This window comes from Bufo bufo, chromosome 8, assembly GCF_905171765.1.
Source record: "Bufo bufo chromosome 8, aBufBuf1.1, whole genome shotgun sequence".
Classification (NCBI taxonomy): Eukaryota; Metazoa; Chordata; class Amphibia; order Anura; family Bufonidae; genus Bufo; species Bufo bufo.
In genome coordinates this window covers 24392624-24407744 of record NC_053396.1, presented here as the reverse complement: position 1 = coordinate 24407744, position 15121 = coordinate 24392624, and the positions used below count along the sequence as shown (strand labels likewise).

The window sequence follows — 15121 nt, the reverse complement described above, 5'->3', positions numbered from 1 at the left end:
GGCCACATTTCTTGCCCTTATTATCTGGTGGAAAGTATGTTATGATACAGACACAGCCCCCCCCCCCCCCCCCCCCAATAGCAATCCGAACTTTTTTCGTTGTCTTTCTCATTTGCTCATTCACTCAGTTGCTCTTGTTTCACTGATCTGCCTGGACCAGAAGTGTCATCATTGGGGCATAAAGTTCTTATCACTTGTACCTTCATGTTCTAGTGGCTAGACACAGGAATAAAGAAAATTTACTTACCAAAATTTTTATTTCCTGTAGTCCGTAGGCAGCACAGCTTTCCATATGTTCTGAGCTTCCATAGGACGTCCAGGAAGAAAAAAATTTACTTACCAAAATCTCTCGCTCGTATCATTGGGGGGGCACAGGACCGTGGGTATAGCTGCTTGCTGCCACTAGGAGGCGACACTAGGCTAGAAAGTGATAGCTCCTCCCCTGCCTGCTATACCCCCTCCAGCCTGGAGACAGCATATCAGTTTTTAGCTTAGTGTCGTAGGAGGCAGACCTCCCTGCTTAGCAGGGTGGCTCTTTTGATTTTCTTCATTGTGTTATTTTTACAGATTTCCTGGATGGGGCACAGGAACGCTTGCGTCCCTGGGAGGCTGGCCGGTATTGCTTGTTCCACCGCCCTGCCTCCCCCAAGAAGACAAAGCGGACCAGGGCAGCCTCGCTCCCCTGCTTCCCGCCAGCAAGAAGGCCACCTCCTCTCCAGCTCTTCTCTGCCCGGATGCCTGATGCCAGCGCTCGTGGGGTGGCCCTGCTGGTACAAGACTAAGGGTGAAGACCACAGATGAAGACAGGTGAGTATTACTGTCCCTCTCTGTCCCCCTCACACCATGGCCCTTTCTTAAGGAGGTTGCAAGTCCTCCACCAGTCGCCCATCTCACCTCACCTCACAAATCAGGCAATGAAGGGGTTAATCCCAAACCCGGTGGCGGCATTTTAGGTTCTTTCTCCCCACCCCCCTCCGATCTATACTTGACTCATATCGGGCAGGGGACATTCAGAAACTGGTGCCTTCTGCGCTCCATTCCGTGTCCCACTTTCTCCGACCGGGCGGGCTCCCCGGTCGGCCAAGCGCCGCACCTCTTAGGCCGGTATACATCTTGGGCGCCGGCTAGTGCCGTTCTGGGTACCTCCGTTCCCGGCAGCGGAGATCCCAGTCGGCCAGGCTCCACAAAATCTAGGCCCCGGCTTCATTCGGGCCTACCGATTTCTTCTCCGGCCGTGCTGTTTTTCTCCCGGCCCACGGGGCGAGCTTCCGCGGCCAGTGGGCACAGGCGGCCTCATTCATTGCACCGATCCAGGTACCGCTGTGTTCCGGCTGGCGGTGAGTCCCGGTCGGCCTGCGTAAAAACTTTAGTTTCCGGCTTTGCGGCCTTCTAGGCCGCAACTTCCACCCTCAGGTCCTGCCCTTCTCAGCCCACATCACCGCAGGATCTTCCTGGCTGTGTGTACCAACTGGGCCTGTGCCCGAGGATTTCTCACAGTTCCCAATCGCCCTCCGGGGCTGTTTGGTTGATAATGCTCCACCTGCGCAAATCCAGTGGAGTACATCAGAAGGATTCCCAATCCGCCCTCTGAGGCCGTTTGGTTGATAATGCTCCAACTGCGCAAATCCAGTGGAGGACAACTGAAATTTCCAAGACCTCTGGAAGTTCCCAATCCACCCTCCTGGGTCGTTTGGTTGATAAATCACCGCCTGCGCAATCCAGTAAGTGGACCTTTAGGAGTTCCATTCCACCCCCGGGGTAGTTTGGTTGTTATAGCCACACCAGCGCGGCCTGCAACAGCCATAGGCTAGAGGCTGAGAGGTGGAACTGCGCACGAGCGGGCCAGAGCAGGTCATAATTCCTCCTGGCTCACCTTCGCACTCCCACCCTTCCTCCCTAGGATCACGCTAAAAAGCCCCTCTGGGGGGGTTAGTCCCGGGGGGGAGGTGGGGGGGAATCAGTTATTTGGACTCTGACATGAATCCGGTTCAAGATTACGTCCATGCTAGCCAGCGGTACTGGTGTATGCATTACCCTCTTCCTTAGGCGGTATTTGCACTTCTACTGGATACAGTACTTACCTTATGTATTACCTCCTTCCTTATGTGGACTGACCGCACTAGCACTGGTCTCAATGCCAGCCATGGGCGTCCCCAGTTCCGTAGGTGGCGGAATTGCAGTTCCACTGGGCACATTACTGTCAGTATGTATTAGCCTCTTGTATAGGTGGCATTATGGCATTCTCACTGCCGTTGCAGTGTTTACGTATGCATTGCTCCCTTACTTGGGTGAAGTAATGGCACTTCCCGCCGGGTACAGAACTCGTCGCATGCAGGTTCCTGCTGTGTGCGTTACCCCCTTCGGTAGGTGAGCTACTTGCACTACCTCGTGTTACAGTACTCGCTGAATATGTTACTCCCTGTCATAGGTGGAGTGAGTGCTCTGCCACTGAGTGCAGTGCTTACCGTAGGCATTCCCCCCTCCATAGGTGGGGTAATTATACTTCTGTGGATTGCGTTTCTGACTATCGCGCTACCCCCTTCCTTAACCAGAGGATTGCATTACAACTGGATGCTATTCCATCTGTCATTTGCCATCACATGCTTCCTGTGGCATTACCCTCTACAAATGTTCCATTACGGGGGAATCACTAGCATTTTTTGCATGCTATAATATTATCTACGCCATGACACTAGATGCCTGGCTTCCTTCAAAGTGGCCCGTGACAACAGTCGGTATCGCTGGTACCTGGTACTCTCCATCTAGTGGCATATGGATACGGCCACGGGATTCTATGGCTACTTCCATATTGTTACCTTCTGTTCTTCCGGCACTGGTTGGGGGCACGAAAATGTCGACCTTTGTGGTCTCAGGTGGGTCACGCAGCAACACTTTTGTCCTAGAGACCCCCCCCATCCCCATGGGCATCCACCGTTCAGGTCAGTCACATTACCCAGAATACTGTGATTACGATCCAGCAAGCAGAGTATTCCACTGACTCTGGATTCTTTGTCCACCACTCTTCCTTACCTAGGTGAGGGTGTTATGCTGGCACTCTGCAGTGACCACTACAAGGGTTTTTTCCTTTTGCATGGGTAGTCTTCACGCTAGAGCTAGATGATCATAATCGCTGTAGTGGGGCAGCTCCCCTCAGGTAGGGGTTCTACCCTACCACTGCTTCGGCGGTTGCTCCTGTTCAGCGCCCTTTTCAGGCGGAGGGTTTAAGGTTAGCTCTACTAACTGGGACAGCATGGTACCATGACTTCTACTGGATGTCCTCAGGCCTCCCCCTCAGTTTTACGCTGAGGGAGCATGCGGTAGCTCCTACTGCACAAGGGGTGTTTGCGTCACCATTACATGCTAGGGTTCCTGCTGCACAGCTTTTTGGTCAGGTGACTGATTCTTCTAACACAAGAATCGGGGACCTCTACGGTGTGGCGTCCTCCTCAGCTGGAGTATGGCGTTAGCATTACTCTTGTGGCTTCCCTTGTATCGCCTCTTCAGGCGGAGTATTGCATTACCTATAGATTCTGTAGAGCGTCAGTCTCAGAGGCAATGGGCTTTCGCTCTGGCCTCTTTCTGGTTTACACCACCTATGAGTGCCTGTTGCTCTGTCAACTGTTGTCCTTCTGTCGTCAACTCAGGCGTGGCGATGGCGTAATTACCATTGCTGATCAGCACCTACCTTCGGGTGCGTTCTACTGGGTAGCTTAGTCCCTGCGGCACTCGTCAACCACTAGGTTGCCGTTATAAGCGGGACTTGGGTTTTTAATAGTTGATGCCGTGACGCCATCGGTGCTACCTCTCTTCAGATAGGAGTAATATCTACGACACCTCAAGCCAACGGGGGTCATTCTTTCACTGCTCATTCCAGTGGTGGACTGAGAGTCTCCCACGACGGGTAGAGCGTGTGTCTGTCACGCCTTGTCACCGCTGGTAAGGGTTTCTCGCTAGAAATCTCACCACAAGCCTCTATATTGGGTTACCAATATTACGCTTCCTAGGGAGCGTTCTCTTGGCCAGAGGAGGATCCGGCGGACCTGGATTTTTAGTTCTACTCCCACAGTTGCGGCCAGGAGCCAGGTGTTTTGGTGGCATTTTTCGGAGTTAATATGCCTTCTTGTTCGTTTACCAATTTTTTCCTGGAGGTCCTTGTCAAAGCTGACGGCCTCCAAGGGCTGTTTTTCCAGGTATATCCGTTTAACAGTTGCTCGGGCATTCCGCTCCCGGGGTAAGGCACCACCCGCTGAGCCTTGGCCCACCCGACCAGCGGCCGGCGCTTCTCGGGTTCATCTCCGTCATGCAGCAGCTTTCCAGTTGTAGAAGGCAGTGTCTTGGTCTTCCGGACACACGTTCACCAAGTTTTACCGGGTGTCTTCCTACGGGCGGATGCTGCTCCAGGCAGCAAGGTCTTGCAGGCGGCAGTGGGTTACGCATCCTCGAGGGCGTTTTTTCTCCATGGGCGTGTGATTTGTTTCCCTCCCCTTCGACTGCTCTAGGACATCCCACGGTCCTGTGTTCCCCAATGATACGAGCGAGAAAACGAAATTTTTGTGAAACTCACCTGTAAAATCTCTTTCTCGCTTAGTTCATTGGGGGGGACACAGCTCCCACCCAGTAATTTCTGTTTTCCGTAAATGCTGGCGGTTGAGGAGCCGGTATGGCCCTCAGTTCTGGTTCGATCCGACTGGCATTGGTCAGTTTTTGGTTGTTTATCGTATGTTTGTTTTTTTTTTTTTTTTCTCCTACTCCTATTGCTTGGGCACAAACTGACGTGCTCTCTCCAGGCTGGAGGGGGTATAGCCGGCAGGGAAGGAGTTATCACTTTTCAGCCTAGTGTCGCCTCCTAGTGGCAGCAAGCAGCTATACCCACGGTCCTGTGTCCCCCAATGAACTAAGCGAGAAAGAGATTTTACAGGTGAGTTTCACAAAAATCTCATTTTTCATTTCCTGTAGGCAGCACAGCTTCCCATATGTTCTGTGCTTCCATAGGACGTCCAGTAAGAAGAAAATGTACTTGCCAAAATTTTCAATTCCTGTAGTCCGTAGGCAGCACAGAACCTATGGGAAGCTTTGATGCCGTAAGACATCCAGGACTTGAATATAGATTTTCTGCTAGTTGTCGTATAGACAGCATGGTGTCAGTAAGTTAGATAAGCAGATGGGCGAGGTGAAAACTTGACTACACTTCTCCGTATATTTACTGACACCAGGTGAGACACTTTGCTTAGCCCCTTGTGTTGAAAGATTTGAGGCCATTTACAAAGACAGATGTTTCTGCTGGAGGAAGATCCAACCAATTTATTTTAAGAGGTGCACGACCCAGGAGCTGGAATAGGTTTATGGTGTAATGTTCGCCAGTTTTCTGGCACACATGTTGTTAAAGGGAACCTGTCATCACTGAGGACATCATGCAATAGTGACAGAAATGCTGATTTCAGCTGTGAGTAAGTGGTTGCCGAGAATCAGCATCATAATCATTACAGCCCGGGCCTTGAAAAGAGTCAAATCTACCTGAGAAGAGTCCTGGTTATACATAATCTCCTGCTCTCTCCCCGTCCATCTGCTGATGATTGGCAGTTCTCTCCTAGAGAGAAAGGGAGAAAACTAGGTAGAAGCCGGTCAGTCATCAGCAGGAGAGCAGGAATATATGAATAACCAGGACTCTTCTCAGGTGTCCGGGACTCTTTTCCAGGCCCAGTCTGCAATGATTGTGATGTTGGTTCTCGGCAACCACTTAAAGGACAGAACCGCTGAAATCAACTCACCGGTCTCTACTTTATACTGCCGTTAGTATGGGCAGCCTATAACTGTATTGCATTTGCACTTTTTCAGGGAGATGACACATCTACAAAAAGAAGTCACTGCCATTGAGACCAAGCTGGAGCAGAAACGCAGCGATCGGCACAACTTGCTGCAGGCCTGCAAGATGCAGGATATTAAACTACCCCTGTCTAAGGGCACAATGGAAGACATCAGCCAGGAAGAGGTGAGAACCGAAAAGAATTGTATAAAAGCAATGACTGAAAGATGGAAACAAAGAGAAACCATATACCGAGCTATATATTCAGTAGTGGTGAAGAGCTCGAAGCGTATATTTAAATATATTTAATCACATGAAATGCTAAACATACGGGGGGAACAATATAGTAAATAGACGTAATACTAATAAAATCCATATGACACAATAAAATTCATAAAAATGCAGTGCATCAAGAATTAATCTCAGTCCACAGACACGCTGCGGGCCCAGCAGCTAAAATAATATGGATCCACCATTATTGTATGCACAAGGGGCAGGAATATTAACCCTTAGGATACCGTAAGTTAGTTTTTTTGCGCTTTTATTTTTTTTCCCCCATCTTCCTTGAGCCATAACTTTTTTTTTTTTTTTTTTTCGTTCACACATCCATGAGGGGAAAGTTCTACTTTCAAATTACTTCATTTAATATGGCAGCGGTGAAAAAAAATTCCAAATGGGATGGAATTGGAATAAAAAAAACACTTTGTGTGTTGTCCCTAAGGCATTCCCTTTGTCATAGGGACATTCTTCATTCTCTGGGTCAGTACGATTACAACAGTACCACATATGTATAGTTTGTTTTTTAATGTCTAAATAGTGTAAAAATAAATGTAAACTTTGGAGAAAAAAAAAAATATATATATATATATATATATATATATATATTTTATTTTTTTTACATCGCCATATTCTGACCCCCATAACTTTTTTATAGTTATCTGCTGAGCTGTCATTTTTTGCGGGACGATAAGAATTGCAGCTCCAATACCCTGGGTCTCTTCAGAGAGACCCAGCGTATTGAATTCAATTACCAGCATCCTCATTGGCCGCAGAGGATGCCGGTAAGAAGCCTGGAAACGTGTGCTTCCAGGTTTTACACCCTTTAGATGCTTTTGATCACGGCATCTGAAATGACCGTGATCGGCATTCTTGCCGGTCGCGATCAGTAGCCATGGGTCTCTGCTGTTTGAAACAGCGGAGACCCGTCGGCCATGGCATATCCATATATAGCGGCCGCCAGATTTTTCAAAGTAGTGAATGAATAGAAACAGCCGTGACAGGTGCTTGAGTGGCTCTGTCCCTGCCGTTTACCACTCCACAGAAGCATATATAGTGTGGCGCACAAACAAGTGAGCGGCTTGGCAGCTTCTTACCACTCCAGACACACTGTGTAGTGCTTCGTCTGTAGGGCGCTGTACACTTGCGCTCTGCGAGGAGCAGATCTGCTGCATCTTGAGGTTCCACCACTTCCGTGATGTAGTTGGTGGATTGGTTTGTTGTGTCGATGGTTTGTTGGAACGAAGTGGATGAATAGATGCCTCTTGCTGCTGCCAATCAAACAATTCTCAAGCTGATGGAAGTGCTGAGAACAGAAAAGAACATTCTTAAAGGGGATGTCTAATGTATTGTGATTGTCCACATTGCCTCCTTTGCTGGCTCGATTCATTTCGCCATCGCATTGATATCCAGGGGTGATGACCACGCTGCAATTCAGCACCAGTGGTCGTGCTTGCACACTACAGGAAAAAGTGCCAGCCTAGGCCTTGGGTGCGAGTATAGATACGCATGGACAGCAGCTCCTGTCCCAGATACATTGTACGCATCCGTGCAGTTTTGAGGGTGTTTGTGTTCTCCCACTGGGGTGAGCAGTGTCTTATATAAGACTGAAAGTGACTTCAATATTTGTTTTTGAGCGCGGCTCCCAGGGAGAAGAATCTGGCAGCGGCTCCCAGAGGACCTCTACTGTGTACGCTCGGGAAGCCTTAATCGAGATAGACTACAGTGAACTTTCTGAAGACCTCAAGGTAAACTGATGATGTTTTTACCACTTTTTCCATTGTTCCTGAATTCTATTCCCGGCAGATTAACTTTTTTTTTTTTCTTTTTTTTTCTTATAGGATGCTGTGGCAGATGATGACATTAAGCAAGAAATGAGTGCTCTACAGCAGAAGCTGAATGAGCAGCAGAGTATTTTGCAGCGTATCTCTGCCCCCAACATGAAGGCAATGGAGAAACTGGAGAGCGTCAGGGACAAGTTCCAGGAGACGTCTGATGGTAAGATGCTCGGAAAACTGTTATGTTGAGTTTTAAGTGCATCCCCTGCTCTGCCTGCTGCCATCCCTTCCACCACAACTTTTACCTGGCATCTGTGAGTAGATTTGTACCTGGCTGACCTGTTACATGTGCACTTGGCAGCTGGAGGCATCTGTCTTGGTCCCATGTTCATATGTGCCCGCATTGCTGAGAAAAATGGAGCAACAGGGGCGTTGCTGTTACACCTAGAGGCTCAGCTCCGTATGCAACTTCCACGTCCTCTGCAGAACCAGGCGGTTTCAATGCCTGGCCCTGTCAAAGTGGAGAGGATGCAGCAGTTGCAGAGAGAGCAGAGCCTCTATGAGTAATGGCAATGCCCCCGTTGCTCCTAGAGGCTCATTTACATATATTAAAACTTCATTTTTCTCCGCAATGCGGGCACATATGGACATGGGACCAACACAGATGCCTTCAGCTGCCAAGCGCACATGTAACAGGTCAGCCAGTGTCATAGGTACAAAACTGCTGACAGATGCCCTTTAAGTGACAGCAGGGATGGCGCTGGTTCTCCCAGCTGCAACTACCGCTGTCACTTTAAACTTTTGTCGGGAGATGTAATGACCTCCAAAATTGGTTGTACTCTTGTAAGAGGTTTTGCCTTTTGTGGAATGGGTGCACAACCATTCATTTTAATGTGGCTCCGCAAAAAATATAGAGCCTGTTTTACTCTTGTCCGCAAGAATAGGCGTTTTCTATATAGCGCCCTCCCTGCGCGTTCTGTAAAATGCGGAAAGCACGCGGCCAGTATCCGTGTTTTGTGGATCCGCAATTTGCCGACCGCAAACCCACAGCGCGGTCATGTGAATGCACCCTAATCCCCATGCTGTATGGAGCATCCCAAACCATTTCTTCAAATCTTTTCTTTTGCAGAGTTTGAAGCCGCTCGTAAGCGAGCTAAGAAGGCCAAGCAGGCATTTGAGCAGACAAAGAAAGAACGATTTGACCGGTTCAATGGTTGCTTCGAGTCCATAGCAACCAATATCGATGAAATCTACAAAGCCCTCTCCAGGAACAGTAGTGCCCAGGTATTGGCATCCACAGTGACGCCAAATGTAACGTTCATCCATCCCTTATCCGACTGCTAATGATTAACCTAATGCACAACAGGCTTTCTTGGGACCAGAAAACCCAGAGGAACCCTACCTGGATGGCATCAACTACAACTGTGTGGCCCCTGGGAAACGGTTCAGACCCATGGACAACTTGTCTGGAGGAGAGAAAACTGTAGCAGCACTTGCCTTGCTCTTTGCAATTCACAGGTAAAGGACTGTCCTCGCTCTTCTTAGTTATAAAATTCTGTAGGTTATTATCTCATAACTTGTGTCTTCACGTTTCATCCCCAGTTACAAACCATCCCCATTCTTTGTACTGGATGAAATAGACGCTGCCTTGGATAACACCAACATAGGCAAGGTAAGGCGATTCGCCATCGTATTAGGAGACCTTTTGTGTTTTTTTTTATTTTTATGATTTGACATCCGTGTGGTCCCATGACCACATCCTCTGTTGGCTCTGGGACGACTATATATATCTTGTCTTTGCTTTAGGTGGCCAACTACATTAAGGAGCAATCAATGACCAACTTCCAGGCAATTGTCATCTCCCTTAAGGAGGAATTCTACACCAAGGCCGAGAGCTTGGTTGGGGTATATCCAGAGGTAAGTAATGGATCTGAGGCAAAGGTTTTGTTGGTGGTACAACCAGATATTAGTTTCAGAGGGGATTACTTTTCTTCATGGGTTTGAGATAGCTTTAGGCTACTTTCACACTGGCGTTTTGGTTTCCGTTTGTGAGATCCGTTCAGGGCGTTTTGCCCTTAATGCATTCTTAATGGATAAGGATCCACTCAAAATGCATCAGTTTGCCTCCGTTTCGTCTCCATTCCGCTCTGGAGGCGGACACCAAAACGCTGCTCCTTCTGACGAAACTGAGCCAAACGGATCCGTCCTGGCACACAATGTAAGTCAATGGGGACGGATCCGTTTTCACTGACACAATAGAAAACTGATCCGTTCTCCATTGACTTTTAATGGTCAAGACGGATCCGTCTTGGCTATGTTAAAGATAATACAAACGGATCCGTTCTGAACGGATGCAGACGGTTGTATTATCTGAACGGATCCGTCTGTGCAGATCCGCACCAAACGCGAGCGTGAAAGTAGCCTTGCATGGATACAGAATTTCTGTCTGCATTCTTTTGTCTTCATTTTGACTAATATTACAAAATTCTAGAAACCGTTCTTTGGGATGAAAATGCAATTAAAGGGGGTCAACAGAAGCCACAATGTTAATGAGAACAGAGCCTTCGCTTTTGGCATGGTTAGACTGATCTGGCTGCTAACTCTACTTGAAGAGATCCAGTGAATCGGCTGGGAACGTTTAAGCGTCACTCCGCACAACTCTTGATATATCAAAAGTTGTGATCGGTGGGGGTGTGAGTACTGAGACCCTCGCCATTCTCTAGAGCAGGCATCCTCAAACTGCGGCCCTCCAGCTGTTGTAAAACTACAACTCCCACAATGCCCTGCTGTAGGCTGATACCTGTAGGCTGTTCGGGCATGCTGGGAGTTGTAGTTTTGCAACAGCTGGAGGGCCGCAGTTTGAGGATGCCTGCTCTAGAGTGAGGGGAGAGAAGCACTCGTATATCACGCTCTCTGAGAAGTCGTGAGCAGAGAGCGTGATATGGGCGTGCTTCTCTCACCTCATTCTTGAGAACGATGGTGGTCTCAACACTCAGACCCCCCCCCCCCCACTGATCACAACTTTTGATGTCTGACATATTTCAAAAGTTGGTGACCCTTTAAGGCTAATTTCACACACGCCTGTTCACTCCTCTAACCCAGACTCACAGCATCGTATTGACTTATGTTGTGAGTTCCTGCCTGACTGCGGGTCTTCTGTATCGTGCACACAGCGTTATGTGAGGACGGTTAAGAAAGGCCCATGGTCAGGCAGGAACTCGCTGCATCATGAGCCATTATGATGCTGTGAGTTCGGGTTAGGCTACTTTCACACTAGCGTTTTTGCTGGATCCGGCAGGTTCAGCAAAAACGCTTCCGTTACTGATAATACAACCGTCTGCATCCGTTATGAACGGATCTGGTTGTATTATCTTTAACATGCCCAAGATGGATCCGTCATGAACTCCATTGAAAGTCAATGGGGGACGGGTCCGCTTTTTTTTTATTGTCGGAGAAAACGGATCCGTCCCCGTTGACTGGGTCATGACTGATCCATCTTGCTCCGCATCCCATGAAGGAAAGAAAACCACAGCATGCTGCGGTTTGCTCTCCGGTATGGGAACGGAATGCATTTTGGAGCATTTGGTTCTGTTCAGTCACGTTTTGTCCCCATTGACAATAAATGGGGAGAAAACGGAAGCGTTTTTTTTTCCGGTATTGAGACCCTATGACGGATCTTAATACCGGAAAATATTAACGCTAGTGTGAAAGTAGTCTTAGAGGAGCAGTGTTCAGTTCTGGAAAGGCAGACATCATGTGGAGTGTTTTTCCCAGACTGAACGCACTCATGTGAAATTAGTCAACAGGTAAGACACTTGGCATATATGCTGCACAAATCCGCACCCAGGTGAAATTTTCCATGCACACGATGGTGCAGTTTTTATTTGACATGCTGCAATTTTCCACCTCGGATATGACACCTTTTTAAAAGGGATTAAATCTGCTGTAAAATTTGACAAATTTTTTTTTTCACATTTTTCCACGGAACCCTGGCAGATTTTCCATGTGCCCCGTACCTTTACTCAAAATTGAACATGTCATATATGCAAATTCTTTTTTCTAGTGCCACCTATTGGCAGTCTATGTCCAGAACTATTCCTCTGCCCTTTTTGAGGTCGCCTACTGACCTGCAGGTACCGACCCAATTGGGGACATTAGGGAGAATTTTTTGCCCTATAAGACGCACCTAGGTTTTAGAAGAAGACAATAAGCAAAAAAAAAAATTTCATTAGGCCTTAGATCAGACCCCCAATGTTAAACAGACCTCAGCTCACAGTCCTAATCAGACCTCAGCTCACAGTCCTAATCAGACCTCAGCTTAGACCCCAATGTGAATGACCCTCAATCAGACCTCAGGTAAGACCCCCAATAAGCCCTCAGATCGGACCCACAATTGGACCTCCGCTCAGACCCCAATGTGAATGACCTCCAATCAGACCTCAGATGAGACCCCCGTGGCCCAGTGCAAATAAAAAATAAAAATAAAAAAATCAACTTGCCTCTCCTGCTCCGGACGCTGCAGGCTCCCAGGATCCAGCGCTCTCTCTTCTTCCTACCGTCGGCTGTGCCGTGACCAGATGCGCACAGATTGAGGTCACAGAGCGTCCACACGCTGTGCGCAGTCACAGCACAGCCGAGAACCAGGAAGCGCTGCATTCACCGCTCCCGGGTCCTTTTATAATGGAAGCGTTCATTAGTATTCGCTCCATAAGATGCAGTGACACCCCTTCCCCCCCCCCCCCCCAAAAAAAAAGTGCATCTTATGGGGTGAATAATCCGGTAGCTTCTTTAACCCTTTCATGTTGGTCAGCTTTTCTAAATAGCTGACAAAGAAAAATTAAAGGCAACCAGTCTGGTTGCAACTTTTTATTTCCTGTATTACTTTGGAAAATGAGAGTTGTATTCTGATTGCAATAGGTAGCACTGCTGGCGTAGCGGTCTATATAACCTGTATATAGTGTTGCTTGTCTTATATAATGTTGATGACCTATGTTTTTATATGTATCATTGCAGCAAGGGGATTGTGTGATCAGCAAGGTCCTGACTTTCGACCTCACCAAGTACCTAGATGCCAACCCAAATCCAAACGAGCAGTAGAGCACGTCCATGGTCTGGATGTTTGGTTTTATACTTCTTAAGCCGTCTTATTTGGGATGCAATGTTTTAACTTATGATGACTTTACTTGGTATTCTGTATATGGACTTGTGCGCGCCCTCCGCAAAGTTGCCCGACCTTTTGTATTTCAAGTTTTACTTACATCATGGTGTAATTATCAAAATCTTCTTAAACTTTTTTTTTTTTCCCCTCTCAGAATTGTGATATTGCGTTTAGCGCTGAACCTTCCAAGTTTTTAGATTATTGCCTTTTACAGCTTTTAATATAATGTCTCGGATGCCTTTTTATTATTTTAGTGTCTTACATGTTTTTGTGTCTGCAATTATGTCACATTGTTTTGCAATAAAGAAATTATGACTTTTCAGTGTCCTAGTTTTTATGGTGTTATCTATTTATTTTATGCACTTCTATAGCGCTACTATATTCCGCAGCGCTTTACAGACATTAGCATCCAACTGTCCCCAATGGGGCTCACAATCTAAGGGCCCTATCAGGATGTCTTTGGAGTGTGGGAGGAAACCCATACAAACTCCATGCAGATGTTGTCCTTGGTCACATTCAAACCCAGGACCCCAGCGCTGCCAGGCACCAGTGCTACCCGCTGAGCCACCATGCTGCCCATATGGTGAAAAAGTTATCAAAAATATCTGCAATACATTAGAGAAAAGGAATATGAACTGGAGTAACGTGTGAGACATCTGTCCTTTCTTGGAGCAATATTCTGCTCCCTCCATTTATGGAATATATGTGGTACCTGGATTTTCTATTGGCACCTGCTGATCTGAATTGTAGCATGAACCCATTTGAAGCCAAGTTTTACTAGTTTTTTTTTTTTTTCCCCGGCTTTTGAGGCTTCTATGTTTCACAGTACACAGCAAGCTGCAGAAGTCTCAATTTCCTCGCTCTCTAAATGATCTTCTAAGCTAAATTATAGTCAAAGTTCATCTTCGATGTGGTGATAAATTAGCTTAGGCTACTTTCACACTGGCGTTTTTGGTTTTCGTTTGCGAGATCCGTTTCAGGGCTCTCAGAAGCGGTCCAAAACGGATCAGTTTTGCCCTAATGCATTCTAAATGGAAAAGGATCCGCTCAGAATGCATCACTTTGCCTCTGTTCCGCTCTGGAGGCGAATTTTGGTGTCCGTCTGACGAAACTGAGCCAAACGGATCCTTCCTGACACACAATGTAAGTCAATGGGGACGGATCAGTTTTCACCGCCACAATATGGCACAATAGAAAACGGATCCATCCTCCATTGACTTTCAATGGTGTTCAAGACTCATCCGTTTTGGCTATGTTAAAGATAATACAAACGGACCCGTTCTGAACGGATGCATGCGGTTGTATTATCTGAACGCATGCGTCTGTGCAGATCCATGACGCATCTGCACCAAACGCGAGTGTGAAAGTAGCCTTAGATGATTGTTCACAAGAGGGGACAGAACAAGCCATCCGACAGGAAGTCTGAGGCCGATTAGGACCGTATTCAGTCTGTGAAACACTCTGTGTGACAGCAGCATTTCCCAGACTGAACACTGCTCCTGTGACTTGAACTCATGGCATTATAAGGCCTCATGCACGCGGCCGTTCCGTGCATTTGCACGGGCAACATACGTGCAGCGGGCCGGACCCATTCAACTTGAACATAACGTCATATTTATTTGCGGAGCGGAACAACGGAAAGAAACACCACGGAAGAACTCTAGTGCTTCCGGTGTTCGTTCCGTGACTCCGTTCCGCATCTCCGGAAATTGCGGACCCATTCAAGTGCACAAGGCCAGCGGCCGTGGATTGCCAACCTGCCGTTTGCGGGCCGCAATACGGCCACGGCCGTGTGCATGGGGCCTAATGAAAAGGAAAGCTCTTTTGGCAGACCTGCCTCCTACAGACACTAAGCTAAAACTGATTAGCTGAGTGTCTGCAGGAGGGGTATAGCTGGTGGGAGGAGTTAACTTTTCTGCTTTGTGTCGCCTTGTAATGGCAGCAGCTATACCGATGGTCTTCTGTGTCTCCCAATGATACGAGCGAGACTGTAATGATTTGTACTCGCATAATGCCGTCAGTACAATTCAGAACAGCTGAAGTGGGGCAGAAAAACACAGCATTATAAATCATTATAATGCCGTGAGTTCGTGTCGCAGGAGCCGC

The 15121-nt window shown here is 47.6% G+C and overlaps 1 protein-coding gene across 2 annotated transcripts in view; it reads left to right on the top strand.

The window, feature by feature from the left end:
- Positions 1 to 13342, top strand: part of SMC1A (structural maintenance of chromosomes 1A) — a 32480-nt gene extending 19138 nt beyond the window's left edge. Inside the window, exons 18-25 of one of the 2 annotated variants that reach the window (XM_040405151.1) lie at positions 5836 to 5989; positions 7729 to 7827; positions 7921 to 8077; positions 8987 to 9141; positions 9224 to 9375; positions 9460 to 9529; positions 9664 to 9774; positions 12871 to 13342. In XM_040405151.1, coding sequence (XP_040261085.1) covers positions 5836 to 5989; positions 7729 to 7827; positions 7921 to 8077; positions 8987 to 9141; positions 9224 to 9375; positions 9460 to 9529; positions 9664 to 9774; positions 12871 to 12954 — 982 coding nt within the window. In that variant the 3' untranslated portion in view covers positions 12955 to 13342. Of the gene's footprint in view, positions 1 to 5835; positions 5990 to 7716; positions 7828 to 7920; positions 8078 to 8986; positions 9142 to 9223; positions 9376 to 9459; positions 9530 to 9663; positions 9775 to 12870 lie in introns of both variants that reach the window. The other variant, XM_040405150.1, reaches the window with a different exon arrangement.
- Positions 13343 to 15121: the final 1779 nt, after the last annotated feature.